General features: G+C 47.5%; 1 protein-coding gene across 1 annotated transcript in view; it reads right to left on the bottom strand.

Annotated features, from left to right (window-relative positions):
- Positions 1-20,278, bottom strand: part of PLEKHG4B (pleckstrin homology and RhoGEF domain containing G4B) — a gene marked incomplete at its 5' end in the record, with an annotated part of 54,247 nt that extends 33,969 nt beyond the window's left edge. Inside the window, 4 exons of the mRNA XM_081825779.1 lie at positions 1,686-1,809; positions 2,366-2,557; positions 8,110-9,283; positions 20,063-20,278. Coding sequence (XP_081681905.1) covers positions 1,686-1,809; positions 2,366-2,557; positions 8,110-9,283; positions 20,063-20,278 — 1,706 coding nt within the window. The remainder of the gene's footprint in view (positions 1-1,685; positions 1,810-2,365; positions 2,558-8,109; positions 9,284-20,062) is intronic.
- Positions 20,279-20,880: the final 602 nt, after the last annotated feature.

Raw genomic sequence — 20,880 nt, 5'->3', positions numbered from 1 at the left:
CCCTGGGAGGGGAGTGGGGCTGTCTGAATTTTCTGTGGAAAAGGCAGAAGGCTACAGATTCAGGGGCAAGTCTTGGCCCTGCCAACCCCACAGGTACCCTAACTCATACTGTTGGTGTTTCGTTGTGGAATGGAGAGGACAGCACTCAGCCTGACAGGTCAGCCAGGCTGAGTACGCAGAAGGGTATAAACTCCAAAAACTACAGAAGGCTTTGTCCTTGTCAATCAGGATTGCTCTCCATTACTGCCCTGAGTTAATTCTGGAGGCTCCCATAAAAGAAAGCTTTTGGCAAATAGAAAATGCCATTATCTTAGTGCTTTGGTGTTTACTTGAGGCTTACAAAGTATAAGCTAATGCGAGGATGAATCTGTATTTTTTTTTTCAGGGTATTTCTTTATATTTTGAAATCTGTGCTGAAAGATAAGTTTGAAATCCCAGGCTCACCCAAAGGCAGTTAAAACCAGTGCCCTCAGATAATTGGAAATCTTGCTCTGGGAAAGGGACGTCAGGGAGCATTCTTTCTTTTCCTGCCTGATTGTTCTCACACTGAATCTACTTCTGCTATTTCAGAACAAATTCCAACAGAAAGTTCATGCACCATAGAGAGCATGAGGCATCACGTAACATGTTGCCACGTGAGCTCATATCACATGACGTGCATCTTGTCACTGAGTGAGAGAACATCACGGGATGTACCACGAAGATGGTGCTCTGGACTTCAGTCTACGGACTTTACACAGATTATTTCTAATCCCTCTGACACACCTTCCAGACAGCTGCTACAATTCCAGGTTATGGGGAGGACACGGGCTTACGGAGGTACACCATCTACCCGCCAGTAAGGGCACAGCTGGGATCTGGAGCCAGGCTGTCTGACTTTGGAACCGAGCTCGGCAGCTGGGCAATGCTCCCTCCCCTAGGGGCTGTCTCCACCCAAAGCCTCAGGGACTCTTGGTCTGGTGGCCATACGGGCCGTCCAAAGCATGCCTGCATCTGATGGGATCAAGTAGTATGAAATAACACTTTAACTGTCCTTGACTCCTGCTCTCCTGTTTCTGTCCTTGGTCCATGAGGAGATCTGAAGCCATGCCCTGGTTCACACCTGCTCCACACCTTGTCATCATGCAGGATCCAGGTGGTGTGGCTTCCTGGAATTCCATGTCAGAGAGGATAGGTCTCTCTTAAGGAGCCGGCATGCTTTCTTCCTGGCACGCAGCATTGCCGAGCTGAACGTAAGGCTCACTTATGTAACGTAAGACTGAATCAGTCTTTGCGGCTTCTGGGTACCAGGTACTACTCATTTGTATGAGTTCTTGACCCACTTATTCTAAATATTCTGTTTATATCAGTTAGGTCTTTATCCCAGAAAGAGGTGGAGTATAAAAGATACACATACATAATGCTTAGAGCATTAACCAATGCAGAGCAACACAAAACTCAAGGTAGAGTATGTGTCAGAGCCTTGATTCGGTGGGGAGAGGTCTGGGTGAGCAGGAGGAGAGGAATGCATGCAGGACAGCTGACGGACGTGGAAAAGACAGCAGGAGCCTGAGGGGCAGGTGGGAGCCTGCTGCCCATGCCACCGGGGGACCCCGAGGTTGCAGACAGAGACCCTCGCACAAGACACAAGCTTGTACAGGTTTATCCCCAAAGGTCTGGAAGGTAGGAACCTGGCTCTGTCCCACCTGGGAATGCCATAGAGGTACTGCAACAGCTGGGTCAGCTCGATGCTGGAGATGTGTTTGCTGGACCAGAGCGGGCCCCTCGTGCAGACCTGCACCACTGCTCTTCCCTGGTGGTCTCGGGTCCCTGAAGAAACAGAGGGCATCGTGAGGGGGCAGCCCCAGTGGGGACATGCATGGCTTCAAGCTTGAGAAATACTGAGCTAGGGTCTGCAAACTGTTGAGGTGTTGGCTTAGATGTGAGATCTGCCAGGAGAGGAGGGGCTGGTCCTCACCTGGGCAGGAGAGCTATGCTCAGCTACAAGGGCGATGGCACTGCTGTGGCCTGAATGTTTGTGTTCCCCCCAAATCCTTATGTTGAAACCTAACCCCCAGTGTGGGGATACTAGGAGGTGGGCCTTTGGGAGGTGCTTACATTATGAGGGTGGAGCCCCATGAATGGGATTCATGGCTCTTACAAAAGACCCCACATGGCTCCCTCACTCTTTCCACCACGTGAGGATGCAGTGAAAAGGTGTCAACTATGAACCAGGAAGAGGGGCCCTCACTGGAACCTGACTGTACTGGCACCTTGATCTTGGACTACCAGCTTCCGGAACAGAGAAATACATGTCTGTTGTCTAGAAGGTATCCAGTCCCTGGTATTTTGTTATACCTGCCCAGAGTAAGACGGCCATGCTCACCTGGGAGGGTGATGACCCCGGACTGCAGGAGCTCCTGGCTGACCTCCAGCACCTGCCTGGGCATCTGATTGGGCATGTCTCCTGTGCTGGGTGGCTGTCCTCCTCCCTCGGGGCACAGTGGCTCAGCAGGCACATCTGGAATCTGGCCAGGATCATGCCTTCGGAAGGTGCTGCTGTCTGTGTCAACACCAGCTAGACAAGAGAAAGAGACCTGGTCAAAGATGAAGGGTTTCTCTGGTTTGAAGGCAGCTACTCAGCTTGCCACACACACAAGGAGAAAATCATGAGTGAAAATACTGGGTCCCATGAGAACTTGTCCCATTTCTGGTGGAAAACAGCGTGTCACACCTGCCCTGACAGGTGCATTCCTGAGCAGCATGAATAAACACATAAAAACTGAACATTCCAGTTGCACCAAGAGTGCTCACTACTTAAACACCCTTCAGGGAGAAAATTTTTATACTGAATAATGTCATCCTAATTTATTTTCTCATACAGATTTCCCAAAGAGTGTCACAAAAATATATCCACAAGGAGTGAGAGCACCCTGAGGGCAGGCAGCATCATAGTTGGGTGTGCCTCCCCCTCCTGCATCACCCAGAGAAGGGGGACCGGGCTCCCCTGCATCACCCGAGAGGGGGGTCCTGGACCTCCTGCATCACCCAGAGAAGGGGGACCTGGACTTCCTGCATCACCCAGAGAGGGGGAAGCGGGCTCTCCTGCATCACCCAGAGAGGGGGAAGTGGGCTCTCCTGCATCACCCAGAGAAGGGGGACCTGGACCTCCTGCATCACCCAGAGAGGGGGAACTGGGCTCTCCTGCATCACCCAGAGAGGGGGGACCTGGACTTCCTGCATCACCCAGAGAAGGAGGACCTGGACCTCCTGCATCACCCAGAGAAGGGGGACCTGGACCTCCTGCATCACCCAGAGAGGGGGAACTGGGCTCTCCTGCATCACCCAAAGAAGGGGGACCTGGACCTCCTGCATCACCCAGAGAGGGGGAACTGGGCTCTCCTGAATCACCCAGAGAAGGGGGACCTGGACCTCCTGCATCACCCAGAGAAGGGGGACCTGGATCTCCTGTATCACCCTGAAGGGGAGGGCTCATGTTCATGCACCAGCTTGGAGGAGACAGCAGTGGCTGAGGCTTGTGGGCTTGCTCCTCAGCCCTGTCTTCTACACTGCACTTGACAGGGGATGAACCATACCACAGACAGAGCAAGCCGATTCAACCCCCAGCCTTGCAACCCCCAGGGCCTGTGTTGCCCCACTGAGGGGAGAGATGGTCTTGGCCAGAGCTAGTTGGCACCTAAGACCCTGTGGGGCACCCTAAACCAATCCGGACTTTGCTTTCCTGTCCCTTAGTCTCTTCCTGAACTTCTTACAGTGCTAATGTCTTATAACTCTCTTAACAGCTCTCATTCTAGCTAGACCAGAAAAACCCACAGCATTCTTTATATATATATTTTAAAAAAACAACTTTGCGGTGCCTCAGTCAGTTAAGCATCTGACTCTTGATCTCAGCTCAGATCTAGATCTCAGGGTCAGGAGTTCAAGTCCCACTTTGGGCTCCACATTAGGTGTGGAGCCTACTTTTAATTTAAAAAATAAAATAAAACAACTTTATTAGGTATACTTTATGTATAATAAAACTCACTCATTTCAAGTGTATAATTAAGAGGATTTTAGCAACTTTACCAAGCGGTACAACCATCACCATAGGTCAGTTTTAGAACATTTCTATCCCTCCAGAAAGACCCCTCCTACCCTTGGCAACCACCTGTGTGCTTTCTGTCCTGGATCATTCATACAAATGGAATCAGACACTATGGGGTCTCTTGTGTCTGACTTCTTTTACTCAGCACAACTGCTTTTGAGATTCACCCCTGACTTCTCCTGCATCAGAGTGTCATTCCTTCCATGGGTCTCACCCCACTGTGTGGTGGACCACATTTTGTCTGTCCCTTTACCAGCTGATTGGTTACAACTGCATAGTATCCTTGAGAATGAATTTTTCATGTATGTTCAAATATTTTCTAGAACGTCAGCACCATTGGTAAAATTTTGGGGTTCCCAAGTGTTCTAATGTTTTAATTCTATACTGACCTCAAGCTTCCTCACATGTATGGGGGGAGCAAACAACACATTCATGTGCTCTTTTCTTATTAGAAGTCTTCCTAGTTGAGGAGGTCATTCATGTGGGCTTTTCCTGAATTCAGCTTGCAGACTGTGGGACAGTGAAAGGAGAGGTCTGAGGTCCTGGGGGCTATGGTATTAAAATGGCTAGGAATAAAAGCAGTACCCCCATGTGGCTAATCAAGAAACAGGTGCTCATTTGCCACTGGCTGAATATGATCTTCTTGAAATAAACTGAAATGTCACATTTAGTGTTTTGAAATTAGGTTGATTTTACATTCAAAGAAGAGAAAAAAACAAAGTCTCAGGAGCTGGAGCAAACTGGAACAGAGGAAAGCAAGTTCGAACAGAAAAGAAGGAGCTGGAACAGAGGAGAACCAGACGGAACAGGAGGAGTAGCTGGAACAGAGGAGAACCAGGTGGAACAGGAGGAGTAGCTGGAACAGAGGAGGAGCACCTGGAACAGAGGAGAACAAGAGGGAACAGGAGGAGTAGCTGGACCAGAGGAGGAGCACCGGGAACAGAGGAGAACCAGACGGAACAGGAGGAGTAGCTGGAACAGAGGAGGAGCACCTGGAACAGAGGAGAACAAGAGGGAACAGGAGGAGTAGCTGGACCAGAGGAGGAGCACCTGGAACAGAGGAGAACCAGACAGAACAGGAGAAGTAGCTGGAACAGAGAAGGAGCACCTGGAACAGAGGAGAACCAGACAGAACAGCAGCATCTGGAACAGAGGAAGAGCAGCTGGAACAGGAGGAGTAGCTGGAACAGAGTAGAACCAGGTAGAACAGGAGTGGCAGCTGGAACAGAGGAGGAGCACCTGGAACAGAGGAGAACCAGACAGAAGAGCAGCATCTGCAACAGAGGAAGAGCAGCTGGAACAGGAGGAGTAGCTGGAACAGAGTAGAACAGGAGTGGCAGCTGGAACAGAGGAGGAGCACCTGGAACAGAGGAGAACCAGACAGAACAGGAGCATCTGGAACAGAGGAAGAGCGCCTGGGACAGGAGAAGTAGCTGGAACAGAGGAGGAGCACCTGGAACAGAGGAGAACCAGGTAGAACAGGAGGAGTAGCTGGAACAGAGGAGCACCTGGAACAGAGGAGAACCAGACAGAACAGGAGGAGTAGCTAGAACAGAGGAGGAGCACCTGGAACAGAGGAGAACCAGACAGAACAGCAGCATCTGGAACAGAGGAAGAGTGCCTGGGACAGGAGGAGTAGCTAGAACAGAGGAGGAGCACCTGGAACAGAGGAGAACCAGGTAGAACAGGAGGAGTAGCTGGAACAGAGGAGCACCTGGAACAGAGGAGAACCAGACAGAACAGGAGGAGTAGCTAGAACAGAGGAGGAGCACCTGGAACAGAGGAGAACCAGACAGAACAGCAGCATCTGGAACAGAGGAAGAGCACCTGGGACAGGAGGAGTAGCTGGAACAGAGGAGGAGCACCTGGAACAGAGGAGAACCAGGTAGAACAGGAGGAGTAGCTGGAACAGAGGAGAACCAGACAGAACAGCAGCATCTGGAACAGAGGAAGAGTGGCTGGAATAGAGGAGCACCTGGAACAGGAGAGGAGAACCAGGTAGAACAGGAGTGGCAGCTGCAACAGAGAAACAATGTCTGTGCTGTGGACGAGTGAGCGTACTGTTACTTGTTCAACTTAGGTCTCAGCAGGATGTTCCAGCTGAGGCATTTTCCTATGGTGATGAGGACATGAGTTCTAGGGCCACACCACAAACTGCACTGCAGGGACAAGTGTGTGTCCAGGCAGCAAGGATGGAGGAGAATGCCTGTACTCACAAGTCACTGGCTACTCACTGGGTGACCAATCATCTAGGCCCTTCAGCCCAGGCCTTGGTGTCACCACCCAGCTTCTCGTGGGTGGAAGCAGTGTCCTCTCATCCACAGGCTCTGTCCTTCTTCCACGGCTAATCCACAGGAGGGGACAGGTGGAGGAAGGGAAAGAGTGCTCTCAGGAGGGAACTCCCCACTTCAGGCGAGGGAGACGAGCCTTCTCTCCCCACCAGCCCTCAGTGCTAACGCATGCGTAGTCTCTGGAGCTGAGTAGGCAGAGCCCACTGGGGACCCCAGAGAAAAGGCTGCTTGAGAACACCACGTCTCGGACAAGACTGGCATCCACAGGGGGTGCTCCGTGACACCCAGGGAGCCAGCGGGCCAAACCTGGCTTCCACTTGGCAACACTGGTTTGTATGAGCCAAACCCACTGCCTCTATGACTGCCAGGGATCCTGCGTGCAGTCGAACGTATGTGTCCCATGCCGCCACCCTGCCCAGGGACGCTGTGCCTGAATGTCCATGGACAGCATCTGCACAGGTAGCACTTCTCTGTAGAGACACGAACGTAAGGCTGTCCCCTCGCTGAGATGAGCTGCACACAGGAGTTTTCACATCCAGCGTGTGTGTGACTGTGGTTTAGGCCCGGAAACAATGTTCAGGGAGTTGTGGCTGTGTTTTAATTTTAACTGAACTGCAGGGAGGCAGTAGAATGTTCTTAAAAAGTGCTGACCCTAAGCCAATAATTTTATTATAAAACTTTTTGTGGTAAGTCGGTGTGTGCTCTATGCTGTACGGACCCTGTCAGAATTTCAGACAGGAGCAGGCACCCTCATTTCAGAAGCAGCAGGCCCATCCAGAGGTGTGAGCAAGTCCCTCCTTGGGCCAGGTGGGCGGGCCAGATGTTGCCCAGGTGAGGAAGCCACAGTTTCTTCACTGTGTCGGATGCTGGGGCTAGCCTGCCTTCGGAGGGTTCCGGTTCTTCACTTCCTCCAAAATCACTGCTTTTGTTCTTCACAGAACATTTCTTTATTCAAAAATGGGAAATATTTGACCTAAGAAATATGCTGTCATTCCTTCCTTTTCATTCTTGATGTCCTGCAAACACTCTTCAAACAATCATGTTTTCCCTCCTGAGCAACATGGGAGACACTTCCAGTAGGTAGGAAATAGTTCAGCACGTTTTGCAGGCTGTTGAGGTGTAACTCAGGCGCTGGTGTTACTAACCATGAGCATAGCATCCAACTTACCCGTAGGAAAGGAGTATTAATGCAATGTGGCGAGGTGAGTGGTGACCCCAAAAGGACAGGTCTACCCAGAACCTGTGAATATCACCTTACTTGGAAAAGGGTCTTTGCAGATGTGAATACTGACGTGTACGGTGGACACTGAATCCAAAGATAGGTGTTCTTGTAAGAGAAAGGAAGGGAAGGTTCGACACACAGAGAGACATGGGGAGAAGATGTTTGGACAGGGGGGGCCCCGTGCAGCTGGAAGGACCCTCCCCTAGAGCTTCTGAAGAACAGCCTTGCCAATGTCTTGATGTCATACTTCTAGGTCATACTGGCCCCAGAACCAACGGGACAAATGTCTGAAGTCACCCTGTCTGTGGTGTTTGCTGTGGCAGTCATAGGAATGGAGTACGTGTGACCATTATTTTCAACAGTCGATACGGATGTGGACACAGGCTTCTCCTGGGTCGACTGACCAGAGGAAAGACACAGCGTGGCAAGGAAGAAGGGAGGAGGCGAAGGAGTGGGGGAGGGCATGGGGACAGGGTTGGGGAGGAGCAGGAAGGGTCGGGGCGGGACGTTACCTGGACTCTCCGCCGTGGTGCAGGGGGCGCAGCTGGAGGCTGCACTTCTGGTCCCCTCAGCTTGTCCTCCTAAGAGGCCTCCCAGACTGGTGCTGACTGAGTGGTGGGAGGCCTGCCGGGTGTCACCTTGCCAGCTCCTGAGGGACCTGTCCCAGGACCGAGACCTCTGGGGAAGAGCGCTCCTTGTGGCTCCCGGACGTCTTTCCTGACTTGGGATCTCTACGGAGCCTACCCAGGGGCTGGGCCTTTCCTTCTGGGTTCGGCTGGCTGCTGCCCTGGCCGCCGTGGTCTGGGAGCTGCAGGCCTCGTCCCCAAGAGACTCTTCGGAACTGGAGCCCAGGGGCATGGGGTTCCGCAGGGCCTCCATGTAGGACTTCCTGAACCAACGTCTGGCCTCCATGCTGGCTGAGTCCCTGGGCAACCGCCTTCTGGAGCTTGGACTGCCCATGTCGTCACAGACAGTGAGGGCCTGGGGGCTGTCCCTTTTGTCTGTGGCATCCAGGCTCCCTCTTGGTCCTTCCCGTGGGCCCAGCTCTGAGGGCCCAACCCCTACAAGGCCTCCGTCGGAGCTCCCAAAGGGGCTCCTAGGGCCTTCCCACCCAGCTCTTCCTGGGGAAGGTGGGTGGCTAGGCTGGTCACTGCCAGGATGCCTAGGGCAGTGGGGCAGGGTTGGGGTGTTGCTGGAAGGGGTGGTCTCCTGGGGACGGGTGTTGGCCACGGCTGGTGCTTGGGCCAGAGCTTTGGAGGTGCTTCTGGGGGGTGGCTGCTCAGGCCCAGGACAGCTGCAGTGGGGCAGGACAGTTCTGAATGTCGGTACAAAGATGGGGTCTGTGACACTGCTCCATGGGGTGCGGAAGACCGCAGAGCCTGAGGTCAGCAAGCAGTTTTGTAAGGGGACACTGTTCCGCTCCCCGTTCAGCCATTCCAGAAACTCTCCCGTGAAGACGCAGCTGTACATGGCCTCAGGGACAGTGACTTCTTCTGAGCCTCGTCCACTCTGGGAGAGGCATTTTAAAACCAGTCTGGCTGACTGCTTCCCCACTGATGTGACCTGCAGGTAGAAGTCCCCAGGCCTGAGCCGGACTCCACGGAGGGACGCCAACTGCACCACCACCTTCTCATCGATGCACAGTGGCCAACCTTCATGGAAGAAGTTGAGGCCTGTGTACCTGGCCTGGGACGAGAGAGGGAGGGAAGGAGATGAGACCTCTATGGTAGTTCCTCATGGGAGGCCTGGGGGAGGTGGGCAACAGGACAGGAGGGAGGAATCCATGGAAGGAGCTGTCCAGGCAGTCCCACCACAGGCAGCCTGGGGGCTCTGGGGAGAGTCTCTCCTAGGAACTGTCCCCACCTGGGGAAGGGGCTGGGCCTTCACACTCTCTCCACACCAGCCCTTAGTCTAAGCTCCACGGCACTTCTGGTTTTCCCAGGCGCCCACAGGCAGCCCCCCAAGAGGAGGGCTACTTCTGGAATTGCAGGGTCAGGGGGCACCATGAGAGGATGGTGGGATCTGTCTGGACACTAACAGTATCGGCTACAGGCTCCCACCCAATGCAATGGGGTCCTTCTACTAATGTGGAGGGGCCCATGAAGTCTGCAACTCAGCTGTAGATTATGTGGGGGAGTTGTGAAGCACATCTTTGAAAAGAACCTGCTGTAGAACAGGTTTAGAGTGCAGGACGGCTAAGACACAGACAAACACAAGCAGCGTCTGGCATGGGTATGAGAATGTCCAGCAGTTTGAGGAACAAGAGGTGGGACCCCCGACATGTCAGAAGCGGCAGTTGCAGATCCTAACATGGGACCACGTTCTACCGTACCAGTTCAGTTACCATATACCTTGCTTCTCCCCACTCTAGTACTGACTTATTGCACAAACATTCTTATAGTGATAGAGGAAATGAAAAAGAACCTCATTCTGATACATCTCAAGAGCTGTGACTTTTGTTTCCCTTATCCATGCAAGATAGACTGCTCTAACCCACAGTAACGATGTAGACACAACTTGGGTGTTCAGCCAGCATTTCCCCAGGTTCCTCTCTCATACTTGCTGTCCTGGTGGTGACTTGCCTGTCCTCTGTGGTCAGAGACCTATTGTGCTTCTATCTCTTTCTATTATAAATAGTAGATGCAAGCAATGTTTCACTTTCTTTTGTTACCATTTCTTTTTCCTTTAAATTATTGTTTTAGGAAACATTCCTGGGATTAGGTTTAAGGATAAAAGATCATGAACGTCTTCCATGATTCTTGGCAAAATGACAAATCTGCCATCAAAAGACACATTGTCAGCAACGATGAGTCACTGTGACAGTTTTGCCAGGATTCAGTGGCATGAGGCTTTACACTGAGGAATCTTATTCTAAATTTATATATTTATATATTTATATATATATATATATATATACACTGTGGAACACTGCTGTTTTAATTCGCACCTATGTGTTCATGAAGCCAACCCCTTTTTTGATATTTGTTTCTTTTCTGTAGAATTTCTGTATTTTTGTTCCTTTTATGAACTGTGGCCTTGTTTTTGCCTTCTTAGTGCTATGAGGTTTTTAAAAAATTGAACAAGACAATAATTTTTGCCCTCACCATTAGCAAATGTTTGTCTGTGTTATGTATCTACTAGCTGTTATGTTTGTCCCAGTTTACTTGCTTTTTAGTTATGTTCCTTTCCTCTCTTAAATTTCAAACAAGTTGAATTTCTTGACTTTTTTGTGGTATCTTTTCTCTCCTTAAAACTTAGAGTTTAAAATCTTACTGAAGGTTGTCTTTTGCGTTTATTTTATATTAGTTTTCCTCAGAGTTGAGGTCTAGAAAATACTTAATGTTTTCATACATCTGGATTTGGAAATTGTACCTTAAATACACTGGTATGTTCCTAAGAGCCAAGGCCTCATTAATGGGGTTCCCGCCATGCGCTTGCCCTGGGCCACAGGAAGGGGGCACCGTCCAGCCTTCCAGGAGCCCGCAGCCTGGGTTGGGGGTAGGGTCTGGCACAAATGAAGCTAGTATTTACTGGGCACCTGCGGCCATGCTTAATTAAAAATTAAGATTTTCAAATTGGAAAAATAATACCTGGGCATTGCAAAACCTGGAGGATTCAGAAAGAAAGAAAATAATAATCCCAACATCAACCCCCAGAAGTTAGCATTGTTAACATTTATGTGTGTTTCATTTCATTATTTTTCCAGTGTATTTCTAATGGTTGAGATCCCAACACAAAAATACAACAGCATTTTCTGTGCTATGAGAAACTCTTCACACAGACCATTGTTAGAAACACCCCCCCAATTTTGCTCTAATTAAAATACCAACCCCATCATTGGGCCTGGAGCCCCACCTGGGTGTCAGATGCTTTTGCAGAATCTGAGGCCATGGAAGTTGAAGGGTGTGGATGTGGGGTCCCGTGAAGCCCCATGGGGGCACTCAGGTGTGGCCAGTGTCCTTGCTGCGTGGTGAGCGCCCGCCCCACACTGGACATAAAGATCCAGGAATCGTCCAGCCCTGTGGTCAGCAGCAATGAGAATCCCAAGGGCCACCAGGGAGAGAAGTTCAACCTGAGCTGTGGCCTAAAGGTGTGCAGGGGGGTCAGCAGTGTGAGCCCCAGGAATGAACTTCATGACAGAAAGTTCTGGAAGCAGAGGTCCGAGGCCAACGGTCAATGGGAGGGGCCCCCTTCCTGGGGGTCTGTGCAGACTCAGGGTGGAGAGTGTGGGAGGACTGTGTAGCTCTCACACCTCAGCTCTGGCACTCCCCATCCTGGCCTGAAAACTGCTCTATCACCCAGATCCCAAAGGGCATGGTTGGGATCTGACTTTAACCAACATTTACTGGGTGCCAACAACATGCTCAGCACTTTGCATGCATCATGGCATTGAACCCTTACCCCACAAGATGATCTGCTGGTGGGACTCACAGGCCACAGGTAACAAGATGCCTGGTGACTCTTGGCTAAGCGATGGAGAGGATGAATTCTCCCCCTGCAAAATGTGAAGAAGACAAGCCCCATGGTCTGAGCAGAGGCTCAGTGACACCTTTGAGAACCGGGTGCTCTCTAATTCAGAGCCCTTCATGTGCATGTGTTTCATCCTGATGCTGGTCATCCCATGGGCATGGGGATGGCTGCCCCAGCCTAATGGTCACATCTTTATACACAGTGTCCCAAGCAGGGAAAAGTGGCTTCATGTGTCTTTCCTTTCTGAGGGGAACATGTTCTTATGAACATTTCACCCCCAGAAGACTTCTATCTCTCATTGGCAATAAGGGAGTGAGTGATCGCCCCTGGTTACAAGGCATGCTGGGAAAGTGGATGTCTCCAAGGGTTGGGAGTGACCGTACGCTACAGTTAAGTGTCTGCTGCAGGTGGGTACTATTGCTACCCTCCTCTACAGATGAACAAAATCAAGGATCAGAGCGATGGCTGGTGTAGGTCTGTATAGAGTTTGCAGTGGCAGAGCAGGGACCCCACGTCTTTCCTCCTGCAGAGCCTGTGGTCTTAACCCCTGTCCGGTACCACCTGGCAGGGACACCCAGACAGCCATAATGCAGGCTGACGAGTGGAGAGCGCCAAGTGCTGTGGGGACACAGAGGACAGAGATTCTGCTCAGGCATCGTCTGGGGGAGTGAGCTGGAGAGGAGAGCAGTGGTTATCCTGGCCTTTGAAAGGTAGTAGGACTGCAGCCAGGTGCAAGGGAAATGGAACAGGGAGGGTGAGCCCCAGGATGAATGAACATAGGTGATGGGACAGTTTATGGATTAATCAAGGCTCTCTGGGTTGTAAGATGAATTTGTCTTGGGTCACTGGGAAGCCTGGAGGAGAGGAGCTTCAGACCTAGCCCAAGTAGGGGGCTCAAATGTGTCACTGGCGCCGTTTCTCTCCCTTGTTCCACTTGGTTTCACTATGCAGACAGGCTGGGTTAAGGTGAAAATCCTCCTGATACAAAAAGCAAGTAGAAAGAGGATTTCTTGTCTGCAATATCTTTACACAAGCCCAGGTAAGACTCAAATTGGGTGTCTCAGTCCATTGAAGCTGCTGTAACAAAAATACCATAGATTGGGTAGCTTATAAACATAGAAATTTCTTTCTCACTCTCTGGGGGCCTGGGGAGTCCAGGACCAAGGTGTTGGCAGGTGTGTTGTCTGGTGAGGGCCAGCTTCCTGGTTCAAAGATGACCAGCTTTTTGCGGTGTCCTCACATATGGCAGAAGGAGCAAGGGTGCCCTCTGAGACTTCCTTTATAAAGGCATGAATGGGATTGACTGAATCACTTCCCAACGGTCCCACTTCTTAATACCATCACATTGGAAGTGAAGTTTCAATATACAAATTTTGTGGGGGACACAAACATTCGGTCTATAGCAGTAGATCATGTGCCCATCCCTGAAGGTGGTGTCTGACAATGGGATAGAACACAGAGAGCCACAGTCTTGCCAGGATGGTGGAGAGGTACCTACTGAATGATAAGGCAGAGGTGCAGGGCACACAATATATATCACTAGTACATGTACGATCTGTAATTGGTGCCTTCCACTTCTGTACTTTAGTTTCCTCATCCGAAAAATGGGACTAATACGATCATCCCTACTCATACATAAGGTCTGGGGCAGATTCCACATAAGAAGCATTTCCCTAATGATTGGTGAAGTTGAGCATCTTTTCATTTGCTTATTGGCCATTTGTATATCTGTTAGGAAGGTCATGGAAAAGACACAACCACCAGTTGACTTGTAAGCTGGACCCGGGCTCTTGGAAGCTCCTCACCTACTTCCCCTGTCCTTGGGTGTGGGTTCCGCTTGCCTTTCCCACTACCAGAGGCTGCTTCAAGGACATAGACTTGAGACAGGGACATGGTGTTGAGAACACCTGCATGGTATATGTGACTGAACCTGGTTGAGGCCTCCATATAAACTTATATGATTTCGTGGGCAGAGGTGGGTTCTATCCATCTTGCTGCTTTGTATGTAAGTTCCTTTTGTTTATTAAAACCGCCACCCGCCAATCTGGAGCAGCCGCCTCTTTCTTCAGTCTCTTCCTGCCCTCTGAGTACAAGGGACAGTTTCAGATTACACCTGGAAAGCTCCCAAGAGTGCTGTGGACCAACAATATCTCCTTTGGAGAAATATCCATTCAAATCCTTTGTCCATTTCTAACTTGGGTTTGTTGTTGTTGTAATTGTTGAATTTTTGGAGTTCTTCATTTTTCTGGGTATTAATCTCTTATCAGATATGTTATTTGCAAATATTTTCTCCTATTCTGAGGGTTGCTTTTTTACTCTGTTGATAGTGCCCTTTAAGAACAAAGTTTTAAATTCTGATGAAATCCAATTTATCTCTTGTTATTTTTGTTGCCTGTGATTTTGGTGTCATTTCCAATAAATCACTGCCAAATCCAATGTCATGAAGATTCTCCCCTATGTTTTCTTCTAAGAGTTTTATAGTTTTAGCTCTTGCTCATAGGTCTTTGATCCATTTTGAGGTAATTTTTGTGTATGGTGTGAGGTAAGGCCCAACCTCATTCTTTCGCATGTGGATGTCCAGTTTTCCCACCACCATTTGTTGAAATGATGATCCTTACCCAGTTAATGGTCTTGGCACCTTGTCAGACATCATTTGACCCTATATATGAGGGCTTATTTCTGGGCTCTCTACTCTGTCCCACTGGTCTATATGTTTGTCTTACGGCAGTGTCACATTGTTTTGATTACTGTAGCTTTGTAATGAGTTTTGAAATCAGGAAATGTGAGTCTTCCAACTTTGTTCTTCAAGATTCTTTTGGCTACTTGGACTCTCTTGAGATTCCACAGGAATGTAAGGATAGAGTTTTCTATTTCTGCAAAAAAACACTCCTGTGATTTTGAGAGAGATTGCACTGAATCTACAGATCAGACCAGAATTTTATCAAATTTTGGAAACTGTTCCACGTGTACTTGGGAAGGATGTGTATTCTAAGATTACTATGCATGCCCATGGGTGGAAGAGAGAAATCAGGTCTTCAGACATATACTCTAAGCAATATGTGGTCTGCTTATCTGTTTGCTTTGGAGAGAGGTGAGATCTCCCATTATGACTATGTTTACCCCTTGTAATTCCCTCAGTGTGTGCTCCAAGCCTTTCAGGCTATGTTGTTTGGTGTTTACAGACTGTTTTGTACTCCTGGTTGTTACCAGCATTATTACTCAATGATCCACTTCAGCCTTGATGATGCATTTTGCCTTTTACTATGTTTAGTTTGTTATGAATAAAGCTACACCAGTTATCTTTGGTTAGAATTTTGCCGGGCTACCATTTCATAACTTTGCTTTCATCCTGTTACTGTATATGTTCCCATGCCTTTGCTTTGTTCCCTCCTTTTCTGGCTTCCATCTGATTTTATTTTCTTTCTTGTAAGCCCCTGCTTCCTCCCCATCATGCAAACCTTCTATTTCTATATCTTTCTGATTACTTTTAACTTCCCCAGACATTTTTTGAGCCAAACTGTGATAAAAGGAAGTCACAGATAAGCTGATGAGTGGCTCTAAGCATTTCTTGTATCTACAAAGAGATGGAAGAATGGTGGTTGTTGGAATCTTAGGTTAATATGACAACTTATCTTAAAATTGATATGATTAGTAATGCTCTTCAAGCCACATACTTTGACAATAGCAGGTAAATAAATAAAAACTGCCTTGATTTATATTAACTAAGATATGTTTATATTCATAGTTGTTGAGATAAGTTCATTTTCTCCTATGTCATACAGATGATCAAATTTTATTTTCTTTATTAAAAATTAAAAAGCAATATAAATGTGCAAATAGTAGGGATATCCCTAAATTTCATTTTGTGCTTATTAAATTATGTACTTGTGAATATGCATTGATATTAAAGAGTAGAATTATTCATACGGCATTTTTAGAAAATAAGCAATTTTTTAAGTGGGAAGGGGGATGACTTATGATTAAAATGAAAGGAAAAAGAAACTTAACAGAAGAAAGAAGGCAAAAGATTAGGTCAAAATAGCTTTTTAAAACACACCTTTGAAAGGGGACAGGCATTTTTGTTCCCTGTGCTGTAGTTTATCTCTGTTTCCTACCAATCAACACCCTTTAACTGTGCAAAAGGTACATAATCACAAAGGAAAACATCCTCTGTGTAGACTACTTCACACAAAGAATCAAATCTAGGACATCCTTGGTCATTTCTCTGCCATGGTCATTCCAGCTAAAGACATTCAAAGAGGGCGCCTGGGTGGCTCAGTCGGTTAAGCAACTGCCTCCGGCTCAGGTCATGATCTCAGGGTCCTGGGATCGAGCCCCGCATCAGCCTTCCTGCTCAGTGGGAAGCCTGCTTCTCCCTCTCCCTCTGCAGCTCCCCCTGCTTGTGCTCTCTTGCTCTCTCTCTCTGTCAAATAAATAAATAAAATCTTAAAAAAAAATAAAAGACATTCAAAGAATTTAATAAATCAAAGTCATCCAGTGGTAGTTTTTTTTAAAGCCCTACTTCAATACCAATGGAGTAATAAAAGGTACTGATTAATAAAGATCTTACCTTTTTTTTGAAGTTAAATACTACTTATTTTATTTAGGGAAGCTCTTTTATCTGAATTGTACAAAGACCATACAAAATCTATGAGAAGTTCTCATACTCAGCGGCTTAACATTGTTTGTACTCTTACCATTGCTGCATATGAGGTAAAGGAAATGATTTTTTTTGAAAGCCAAGGAGGTAACTCTACATACATGAAAGCAAATAATTTTTCAAATAAGATTAATTAATAAACTGCACTCCTTTTAAAGTTGCACATATTATAATGGGACAAATACTGCTGTTTTACATTGCAGCTGTTACTCCAGAGCTCTGTAATAGACGAACGTTGTTACAGCTCTAGCACTCAGCAGAAGGCCTCCTTAAGACTTAGTATCTGAGGAAATCCATGTTGCCGGTACCCACTGAGGCTCCTCCTGGGCCTTCTCAACTGTAGACAATTGGACACATGCGTCTTGCATGTGTCATTCACAATCACATGATCAAAAAACTAGTCAAACTGTGTCTCCATTTTTTTGAGCTCTTGTAGATCTTCGTCCTTAAACTTCAGGTCCACAAAGTAGCCTGTAATGATCTTGGCATTTTTCTAAGACTGCTTCCTACAACTCATGTTAGATGGCTTTATAAATATGACATAGGGCTTCAGTTTGTGGGTTTGAGCTACTTGAATACCCTGAGGCTCTAAAGTCCATGACACAGATCTTTCCTTCACTAAGGACTGTTTGAACAGCATCCACCATACTCGAGCATCCTGTGATATTCATGAGGATTTCAAGTATTTCCTTTGACACATAGTGATACTCATGTCCGTTGCATTCCATAACTCTTTTTGGAAAAGGAGTATGTAGCACAGCACTTTGGAAATGGTTAGGATTAAGTTCCATAAATTGTCTTCTCAGTTCATTTACTCCAACGCAGAAGGCCTCACGAGCACTATGAAGCGATGCTTGTCTGAAGGGTGCCGCTGGTACCTGACCACCTGCTCGTAGGGGGTGCGCAGGCGGCTACCGGCACTGCACACCCTGGCGCCCAGCTCGAGATCTTACTTTGTAAGATCGAGGCATGACTCGTTGCAGCAGCTCACTGCAGTATACGTACAACCTGGCTGTCATTAGTTTCAAGGTTGCCTCGAAAATAACCTACAAAAAAGATACTCCAAGACCTTGTTCCTCCAGATTGACCTATGGCTTTAAAGCAATCTTAACCAAAACTCCTAGGATGCTTTGTATAAATAAACTGATTCTCAATTTCATACAGATATGCAAAGGAATTAGAATAACAGTTGGAGGCCTTACACCAGCTGATTTCAGGACACTCACTATAAAGGTTCAGTAATAAAACCACGGTACTTGAGGAAAGAGAGACTTAGAGATCAGTGGAACAGAACAGAGTCTAGGAACAGATTCACACTTGTACTGACAATTTTCCACAAAGTTGCCTGGGTGGGTCAATGGAGGAAAGATGGCCTTTTCAACAAATGGTGCTAGAGCAGGTGGACAGACATGTGGAAAGACAAACAAATTTGATGCTTACCTCACACCATATACAAAAATTAACTCAAAATGGATCTTAGGCCTAAAAGTAAAGTCCTCAGGACACAGAAAACTAAATAAAAAAAATAGAGAACTTCATCAAAATTAAACACCTTGACTCTTCCTAAAACAATATTAAGGAAATGAAAAGGTAACCCACAGATTGGGAGAAAATGTTTGCAAACCATATATGGGATAAAGACCTTGTATCCAAAATATATAAAGAACTCTTAGAACTCAACAAGAAGACATTGCAGAAATCTGTCAGTGAGTGCCCTCCTTAAATTTTATGCCGTGTGCCTTGCTTGCTTTACCCCAGTCCTGGCCCTTACAGACAAAAATCTGCTTTTGTAACCTTATATATTTGGAATTATCTGATTGGATATTTAAAAAAATAAATCGAAAAAATGAATGAAATGAATGAAAAAAAAAAAGAAAATGTCAATCAACAAAACCAAAAGACAACCAACAGAATGGGAGAAGATATTTGCAAATGACATATCAGATAAAGGGCTAGTATCCAAAATCTCTAAAGAACTTATCAAACTCAACACCCAAAGAACAAATGCATTTTTTAAGAATGGACAAAAGAGGGGTGCCTGGGTCGCTCAGTTGTTAAGCGTCTGCCTTCGGCTCAGGTCACGATCCCAGGGTCCTGGGATGGAGTCCCACATTGGGCTCCCTGCTCAGCAGGAAGCATGCCTCTCCCCCCTCTCCCTCTCCCCCTGCTTGTGTTCCCTCTCTCGCTGTGTCTCTCTCTGTCAAATAAATAAATAAAATCTTTCTAAAAAAAAGAATGGATAAAAGATTAGAATTGACACATCACAAGGAGGGTATATAAAAGGCAAATAAGTCCAGGCAAAGATACCTCACATCTGTAGTTATTACGGAGCTGCAAACTAACACCACAACTTTACCTGTGACACGACTGCACAGGTAATAGAATGGCTAGAATTAAAGAGGTTGACAATAGCAGGTTTTGGTGAGGATGCTAAGCAACTGGAGCTCTCCAAAGCTGCTGATGGGAGTGCACGATGGTGCAGCCACTTGGAAAAGAGTTTGGAAGTGGCCCAGCAATCACACTTCTAGCTATTCTAGCTATTTACCCAAGAAAACAAACCCACATAGATTCTTGTATGCAAATGTTTTAGCAGTTTTATACATAATATTCTAAAACTAGAAGCAACCCAAATGTCTATCAATCCATGAATAAGTAAACAAATTGTGGTATATTCCATACAATGGAATACCACTCAGGAAAAAGAAATCCCCAGAAACAAACTAAGCACCTAAGAAATTTATTAGGCTGGGTTTAAAGACTCTGGTGAAAGTTCACTGGGGGAACCAGAATGGATACCTGTGGACAGAGTGGGCTGTACCCCTGGGAGGCCTGAGAAGCCTGTTTCGGGAACACAGAGCCTTATTTCACTCATCATTTAGGATTAGGGAAAAAAGGAGCCAGAAGGCAGAGGAAAAGAGCTGAGGCAGTACCCTTATGGACCCCTAAACTGGAGTGGACTAGGAAGAGCTCTCCATTTATGTGATTAAACTCAAAGAAAAATGGCTGGGGCTAATCTCACAGCTTCCTTTCAGAAAGAAAACAACAAATCCTCACTTGAATTATTTCTGCTTTAATTACTGGTTTAATTTCAGGTTCTCCTTTGCCTCCATCACTGGTGTATTTCCCTGGATCTAGAATTCCATGTGCTCAGCTTAAATATTTTCCAGGTACCAAGCAACACTTTGCCTGTCTCTTCCCTATAGTCAAGGGCAGGAAGGTGTCACCTGCAGGGGAGAGTCTCACAGGTTTCCTTCTGCAGGGAAAATCATCACACAGGCTCTGTCCCCTCCGAGGAGGGTCCCACACAGGTTTGGCTCCTCAGGGCAGGTACTCACACAGGCTTCCTGCTGCAGGTGCTGTAGGGCCCTCTTGGCTGGGATGAGGAAGTCAGTGAGGCAGCGCAGCCCATCCCCACCATGGAGTCTCTCTGCCACACTGAACAGCTGCCAGAGCACCGTGGCTGCCGTGGCCTCAAAAGGTGGGTAGAGGGCAGACAGTGTGTTCTGGATATAGGTGTCAAGGGATTCCAGATCCTGAAATACAAGAGAGGATCAGGTAATTTAAAACATCAGTCAAGACAGGTGCAGGGGCGCCTGGGTGGCCCAGTCGGTTAAGCGGCTGCCTTCGGCTCAGGTCCTGATCCCAGGGTCCTGGGATCGAGCCCCGCTTCGGGCTCCCTGCTCAGCGGGAAGCCTGCTTCTCCCTCTCCCACTCCCCCTGCTTGTGTTCCCGCTCTCGCTATCTCTCTCTCTGTCAAATAAATAAGTATAATCTTTAAAAAAAAAAAAAGACAGGTGCAGAGGACACTTTTCACAGGCTGGCTATGTGAGAGTCCCCTTTTTGGGCTCTGTCTTATATCTGGGTATTTGAGTTGTCTTTGTGGAATAGGAAGGTACTGGCAAATCCTCAGCATGGTGGGGGATTCCTCTTGCAGCAATCTCCTGGTCCTTCACAGTGTCACACAGCAGAAGCATACTGAGGAAGTTTCCATGACTGCATTAAGTAGATCTGACCCCCATGCCTGTAAGGGGAACCCTAAGTAACACTTTGTAAGTGAGGTGGTTGCCGCTGTCACATGAGGCACAATCAAGTTCCACCCCATCAAATTCTGAAATGTACACCTGAAATGCTATATTTTAGGATTATCCATGGA

Source organism: Leptonychotes weddellii, chromosome 7 (assembly GCF_054177405.1).
Source record: "Leptonychotes weddellii isolate Sample4059 chromosome 7, ASM5417740v2, whole genome shotgun sequence".
Taxonomy (NCBI): domain Eukaryota; kingdom Metazoa; phylum Chordata; class Mammalia; order Carnivora; family Phocidae; genus Leptonychotes; species Leptonychotes weddellii.
Note: the sequence above shows the minus strand (reverse complement) of the source record. Positions and strands in the feature narration are given on the sequence as shown.